This window comes from Oryzias melastigma, linkage group LG9, assembly GCF_002922805.2.
Source record: "Oryzias melastigma strain HK-1 linkage group LG9, ASM292280v2, whole genome shotgun sequence".
NCBI lineage: Eukaryota > Metazoa > Chordata > Actinopteri > Beloniformes > Adrianichthyidae > Oryzias > Oryzias melastigma.
Genome location: NC_050520.1, coordinates 16,279,486 through 16,286,954, shown reverse-complemented (window position 1 = coordinate 16,286,954; position 7,469 = coordinate 16,279,486). Strand labels below are relative to the sequence as shown.

General features: G+C 41.9%; 2 protein-coding genes across 5 annotated transcripts in view; both read left to right on the top strand.

The window, feature by feature from the left end:
• abca2 (ATP-binding cassette, sub-family A (ABC1), member 2) overlaps positions 1-2,475 on the top strand; it is a 75,019-nt gene extending 72,544 nt beyond the window's left edge. For 3 of the 4 annotated variants that reach the window (XM_024294318.2, XM_024294319.2, XM_024294320.2), the window contains one exon: positions 1,426-1,743. In XM_024294318.2, coding sequence (XP_024150086.1) covers positions 1,426-1,461 — 36 coding nt within the window. In that variant the 3' untranslated portion in view covers positions 1,462-1,743. Of the gene's footprint in view, positions 1-1,425 lie in introns of all 4 variants that reach the window. The other variant, XM_024294317.2, reaches the window with a different exon arrangement.
• Positions 2,476-4,683: 2,208 nt separating this feature from the next.
• The window catches only part of stxbp1b (syntaxin binding protein 1b), a 27,084-nt gene continuing 24,298 nt past the window's right edge, over positions 4,684-7,469 (top strand). The window contains exon 1 of the mRNA XM_024294596.2: positions 4,684-4,816. Coding sequence (XP_024150364.1) covers positions 4,780-4,816 — 37 coding nt within the window. The 5' untranslated portion in view covers positions 4,684-4,779. The remainder of the gene's footprint in view (positions 4,817-7,469) is intronic.

Below are 7,469 nucleotides of genomic sequence, written 5' to 3'. Positions count from 1 at the left end.
ACACAGATATCACTGCACGCTAAAAATAAACTGTAGCTGCCTGACATATGTTAAAAAAGCATTTATTTAATTGTAATTCTCAAGACTTAAAAAATATTCTGCCGAATTTTTTTTAAGCATAAAAATACTTTCCGAAGCCAGGAGTCGAACTCATCCCTCCGCAGTGGGAGGCAGCATTGCTAACAACCGAGCTAATGCTTGTAGTAAATCCCCAGACAGTAGATGAGTTCAAAGGCCTTTCCGGTGTTTGACATTCAATAATTTCTATTGTTAAGGGTTTAAAATAAGGAAAAGAAAACTGTATTTTTTAATAGCGAGTCCCAGGAAAAACTCACTATTTATAATATCGCTGAAATAAAAATGAATTGGGAAACTGCAGTCAGTCGACTCGTGTCCTCCAAATCCTCTACCGACGTAAATAACATTTCCTCTGGATTAATCAGCCTCCTCTCTACATGATCCTCTATGAATGAACATGTCATTCTGGTTTCTACGTGATGAAAACGTGACGTCTCTAATGTGAATGTTCTCTAGATGTTCATGAGGAACTCATATTTGAACATCTTTCACTTTAAAAAGGGGCGGAGACCTCAGAGAACTCTAAGTTTCCTGAAGAAAACCTGCTACCGACCAGGTTTCGTTCACAGACTCAGTTACCATAGTGATTGATTCTGAGTTCAGCTTAACCCGCTTCTTGGAACGGGCTTGGTTTCGCCCACTTTCCCGGGTTTGAGTTATCTCTCTTTCTGGAACCGAAAACTCAGAGTTTTACTGAATTTGGAGTTCACAAACTCAGAGTTCCAACAAAACCTGCTTCTAGAAACGGACCCCTGGTCCTCGAGAGCCACCTTCCTGCATGTTTTCCAACATACCTGCTCTGGCATGTTCTTATGTGTTGGACACACCTGAACCAGGTAATTGTCCTGAGTTCCTACTCATGGCTGATTACCTGCTTGTGTTTGGGTAAAGATGGGTCAAAAAAGATCACAAACATTCACTTATTATGTTTTCTGGTTAAACAAGGTAAAAATGAAAACGTTTTCCGAGGAGTTTTTCTCAAAGACATTTCAACAGGTTAAAACTGCTTAAAGCATAAAAAGATCTGAATTTTATAATAGCTGAAAGAGCGGAAGAGCTAAAGACGTCCAAAAAAAGGAAAAAAAAAACAATAATAGTAAAGAAATAAAGAAAAAGTGAATCACTATTAAACCAATAATTATCCTCTCGTCTCCGTCATAGTTCAGACTGCAGAAGGCTGGAATAAAAAGTCTCGTTCTATGTGGGTCTGGATCTGTGTTTGTGATAGTGTGTGGGGGACCGGGACAATGTGGAGGCAGGCCTAATCCGGCCCACGGGCCGTAGTTGCTCTCGGAGTTGCACCGCAGTGATGTTTGCCGTGGTAACCTGCATGTCTGTGTTTTTCAGGCGCAGCTCTCCTTCAGCACGGACACTCTCTGCTGAGCAGCACTGGCATGTGGGAGCTCTGAGGCTCTGGGGTTGACCCCAGAGGAGGAGGAGCACGGCGCAGAGGTGTCCAGAGCTTCTGCTGAAGGCGCGGAGGTCCCACCGGCCTCCTGGACTTCGAAGCTTGTTTTGAGAATGTTTGACGGGCCGTTCCTGCAGCCGGTTCTCTGCTGGTCCACAGCTCGCTCTGTGCTCGTACCGGACTCGCCTTTAAGCATGCTGCAGTGATGGGATTGTTGAGGCCTGCGTTTCTATGGTAACGAGGACTTGTTGTGATGGCGGCTGCTGGAGCAGAGAGCCTTTCCTGTGATGTCAGACGCAGAGGGAATGTATGCAGCTTGGTTTCTGTCCTCATGGTGCCTCCTCACCCCAGCTTTCTGTAATTCTGTACTTTTTGGTTTCCTGAATGTTCATTTGTGCTTTTAAGACATCAATGTGTAAATAACTGCTCTGCTGTGCAGTTGATGAGGAGGGCGTGAACACATTCCTGACAGCTCGTCGTCTCTCTGATCTCTCCACCTTTCAGACGCTTTTTATCTCTGATCAGTTTTGACTAATTCTTATTGATTGGTGACATATTTGTTGGCATGTGGTTTTAATGAATCCCTATCACTGCTTCTGTGGTGGTTGAGTTGTAACCGTCCTGTCAGCAGTAATCACCGTTTCACAGCAGACTCCACTCCTTCCTTTGGTGATCCTTTCTCTCATGTAAATGGATTAATAAACAAGAGACTGTATTGTTTACTCTAAGATTGAAAACCTGCTCAGATGTTGTTTGTTGATATTAGCTTTAAGTCTCGTGTCACCGGCAGCAAAGGAAAAAACTCACCACTGACACAGTGAAGACAAAAGAATCAGGGATTTAGTGAAAAACTGAAACCGACATGAATCTGTTTTTAATCGTCACCAGCAGCTAATGAGTCCATGTGCAGTCATGAGTAAGATGTGTTTTGATTTTGCTCTACAGTTCAGATTGATTTCATTTGATTAAAGGGTTGTTTCAGAGCATCAGACGGTGTGTCTGTGTTTTATTAGGGGACAGGAGGGTTTCAGGGACGACTCTAATCCTCTTCTCTGTGGAAGATTGTCATTACATGTGCTTCCTGTGAATTGGATTTGAAAGAAAAGGTCACAGCAGGCACAGGTGAAGAAGAGAAGGTTCTAGTTTTCTCCTGCTGCCCTCATGGACCGACATCATCGTGGTGGGGGTTCCTGCCAGATGTGAGGGCTTTGGAGGAACCTTTCCCGGCAGGTGAGCCGCTGGAGTCCTTCAGGCCGCTTCATTCACTCCTGTTCATTCACACGTTACAGTGGCTTAAAAGTTATTTCCTCAAAGGTCAACAGGAGGCAGAGATGCTGTATGAGCCAGGATGACCTCTGTGTAGTTGGAGCCATGTTTCAGCTTCACTCAGATCAGTCAGTCTGAACTCTAGTGCTGCCACGGTTAACTAATCGACGACTAGTCAACTATTTTAATAGTCAACGACTATTTTAATAGTCCTCATTGATTAGTCCTTGCTTTATCAATCAATCAATCAATCAAGATACTTTATTAATCCCCTGGGGGGAAATTCATTTATATGATATGGAGTCACAGTGTAGTAAAGCTAAATAAAGTTGTGAGCGTTCAGCACCAAAAAATACACTTTTTAAAAAAAATATTTGAGTTAGTGAGACCAAAACTTTATCTTTAGTGAAAAACAGTTCCTCGTTTTAGATGCCGACCTCATTTGATTTAATCTTGTTTTATTACAAGCAACTAATGAAGGAGCGAAACAGCATGATTCATCCAAAGTTTAAACAATCATCTTAATTGTCTTTATTGTGTGATTGCCTGGTAAGCATTCACATAATAGTGATTCTGCTGCTCCCTTTCTTTTAAGCCTTTTGGCACATTAAAACTCAAAATTTCAGTGTGTTAAATTGGACTTAAGCTAACCTTTTAGCATTATGCTAGCTGTTTAAGGCTAACTTAGACATGTTTCCAGTTTTTTTTTTCTAATTTGGCATTTGCTAATATTTTAGCAAGCTTTCAGCTTCAGCATTTTCAGCTAACTGCTCTGGCATTTCAGCAGCCAAATTCAGCTTCCAGCATTCACACTAACATTATCACAGGTAATGCTATATATCTAGATTTTAGTTGGTTTAAAGCTAATGATGTTAAGATCTGTGCTTTACATCCAGTTTGATGATGACTTGATGAGTCGACTAATTGGAAAAAATGATCTGTGATTGGTCGGTTATTAAAATAATCGTTTGTGGCAGCACTAATGCACACTGAGATAAGATCTGTCTGGTTCCTCTCTTAAAATTCAAGACAAAGCCAATAATCCAAATCTTAAATGTGAGAAAACTCCTTGGAGTATTTCTTGCGGATGTTTCCTCTCTGATCCTCAGCAGGAGGCGAGCTCTTCCACCCTCCTTTATCTGGATGCTGCCTCCAGAGTTTCTACAACTACCTCTCCTGTTTAGTTGACTTTCTTCTTTCAGGGTGAATTCATGACAGTCTTTCAGTGGACGTTCAGAAATGTGTAAACTGTTTGGGCTTCTTTGTACTCATACTTTAGGGTTTTGTTACATTTTTAATAATACTGGTTTAGCAGTTTGTTACAGTGTTTGATCAAAGACAGAGCACATGCTTCACTACAAACACTGTTAAAAAAAGAAAACTTTGTTGTAAAAGTTTGGTGAGAAGCTGCTGATGCTGCAGAGTTGCTTCAGAAAAAAGGAGCAAATGTTCCACTTTGCCTCCATTCTGCAGGAATGTTTTATTCTCCCTAAAAAACAGCAATCTCCAGAAGTGGATAAGGTTTAATGTTTAATATCATGTAATAGTTCATTCTTATTCCACCATTGTTGATGATTGTGTTTTTATTGTCATTGTTAATATTTTTATTATCATTATTTTATTCGTATTTTTATTGTCATTTTTATTTATCGTTAAAGATTTAATATAAACATAAAAAAGTAAAGATATCTGAAGCTTCCAAGAAAAAAGTTAATAAAAACCATGTGTTCAAGATTGGAGTGATAAACAATCTTTATATTGCATATTAAAATGTAACAGAATGAATGAATTAGTAAACACATATAGACCTATAAATGATCAATAAAAGTGTTTTGCATTACTCTGGACAACAGATTTGACATGAAAGTTAAGCATCACAGCCCCCCTCCTCCTCACGTGATCATACCTGAGCTCGTGTGTTGATTTTGTTGCCTGTAAGACGCGGGCTTTTATTGTGGAGCCCGCTGGACCGGAAGCGCGCTCGTCCTCATCTCCTGCTCTGCGTGTGCGTGTGGACGCGCGGCAACATGCCTCCTCTTGGACTGAAAGCCATTGTTGGGGAAAGTAAGTGGTGTTCTTGTGATAAATGTCGTGACTTTGACTGTTTGATGGGAAATATTAAATGCGGGCGTGAAGCCTGCGCGCGCTCGAGCGCCGCTGGCTCAGGAGCCCAATAGCGCGCTGCGCAGACGCGCGTGTCCGTGCGTCCAGATAATTTGAGGCAACCTGGTATAAAAGTGCGCTCATCCACATCAGTCAGGTGTTTGTGTTTATTTTACTGATAAACTCAGAAGTGTGAGGCGCGTGCGCCCGAGGGGGACGCGCGTGCCTCTGGGTTATGGAAAAGATAAAACATAAATGTTTGAAATGAAGTTGAGGAAACTCGACTGAAACGCTCGTTTCTGTTGATTTCTAAAGGTGTGTGTGTATCTTTTGTCCGGAATAAGCACAGAGTCCTTCTGCGCGTAAATCCTCTAATCTTTGTCTGTGCGGATTAACCGCCGTGACATCACGAACGCGCAGGAGCACGCGCCGCTTCTGAGCTGCACCCTCTTCTACAGAATATGATCAGGGCTGTCATTCACTCATGAAATTCTTAAAGTTCTGATGAAAAACGTGACCTGTGCCCTCCCGCGCCTGCGCTCTCTGCCTCCAGAGGATCAGGGCGCAGAGAAGAAAGAGCTTGAAGGAGAGGAGCGCGCAACACCTGTGGGGAGAACCGCGCTAAACCTCATTGGAGTGTCCTGTTTGTGATGTCATGCTGACAGCGTCAGATGGTGTGGATTTAGAGACACATTATCTTATTTGTTTGAGTTTTGTTTTTCTCTTCCCAGATTTTTCTCAATAGCAGGGCGGGGCTTGAAGCTCTCTGACCTCAGTAGCTCTATTTTGTCAGGTGTTTGGTTGACAAAAAGACAAAAGAGGGAAAAAAGAGCATCTTTGTCTTTTTTTTTTCTGGGGGGGCTTCTTTACATCCACAAACCTCTTCGATGGTCTTCCTCTAAAGTAATTGATTCTCAGGAGAAGGAGTCATCTGGTGTACTACAATATCCAAGTCCTAACTGGCCATCACAGTTCCATTTCAGCCAATAATTTCTGCTGACTTTAGCTTGTGCAGCACTGACCAGACTGTATCTTTCTGCAATGTTTGACCATGTTTCCACTTATTTTATGTTAAGCAAGCATAGATGATGAACTGAGGCCACAAACACACAAGGGGCCAAAATCCTTGTGGGCCGAACAGGATAAACAGTTATTGAACACTCTAAAACTAAATTTTAAAAACTTTAAAATGTAACTTTTTAACATAATTATGAACTAGATAAATAGCATTACCTGTGATAATGCTAGTGTGATGCTGGAAGATGAATTTGGCTGCTAAAGATGCTGAAATCACTAGAGGTGATAGCCAGCTAAAATATTTGCTAAATGCCAAATTAGCCTAAAAAAAATAATAACAAAAAAAAAAAAAAACTCAGGTAAGCTAAAACAGCTGGCATCTAAATATTAACTAACCTCCAAAACAGCCTAAAAAAAACTTAAGAAAGCCCAAATTTGCCAAAACAGCTAGCATGTAGCTATAATATTAGCTAAACTCCAAAATAGCCTATAAAATCTTAGTAAATACCAAAATAGTCCATAAAGCTAGCAGAATGCTAATTCTTACAAATTTAAAACCATGACTTTTTAACATAATTCTGAATAATAAAAAGCAGGAATATTATTCCAGAATAAATTAACTTAAACCTTAAATAACTTTCAATATTTTACTCTTCATAAAAATATATTTTGTGATATTATACAAGTTAGAAATAATCACAAGATAACATCGGGTCATTAATAACAATAAAATAAAATGATCTGGAGGGCCGGATAGAATTACCCGGAGGGCCGGATCCGGCCCCCGGACCTTGACTTTGACACATCAGTCTGTGTCCCACAGAGTGACACCAGCGTGTTTGTGTGATGCACCACAGACTGATAAAAATGGATTAGAGAGCTCAGCGTGCTGCAGCAGCTGCAGTTTATGTCGCCTGAAAAAGCTGCTTGTTAGGCGGCGTCCTATTGGTCAACGGACTCCTTCACTTAATCCACAGACCCAACCAGAAGCACACAACCATCCACTGACTGCACTGGCTTTTCACTGCATGCTTGCAAGAGAGACGGGGGGTTAAATGTGCTCTTAATGGAAAGTAACAGGGATGAAAGGTCCTGCAAAGTGACCTGTGCAGGTGTCCCCCCCCAGCAGGAACAGCTCAAGGCTCCAGAGTGGAAACATGTCGATGTGTTGGGATGTGAATGGGACCGTTGACCCATGATGTCACATCCGCTGACATAGAAATGGCCCAGAAATAGCGATGCAGAGCGGTGGAGGGGTAAGAGGATTGGGGGCAGATTAGAGGCACTGATTGCTGGGCTGTCCCTCCCCCTCAGGCCTTCCATTCTGTCAGATGCACAGACACTTAAGCTGCACCGAGGGGAACCAGAACCATGTCTGTCACTCTCCTGGGAGTCAGGGGGCGGGTGGGGTGTACAGTGTATGACAATTCTGCTACTAACTCTGTGTATCACTAACATGAAAACAGCAGAAGAGCACCTTGATGAAGGCATTCGCCATCACAAGGAAACCACAATTTATATTCAACCACTAGAGAGCAGCAGAGAACAATGTTCCCAACGGCCATCCATCCATCCATTGATCCCTCAACCATCCATC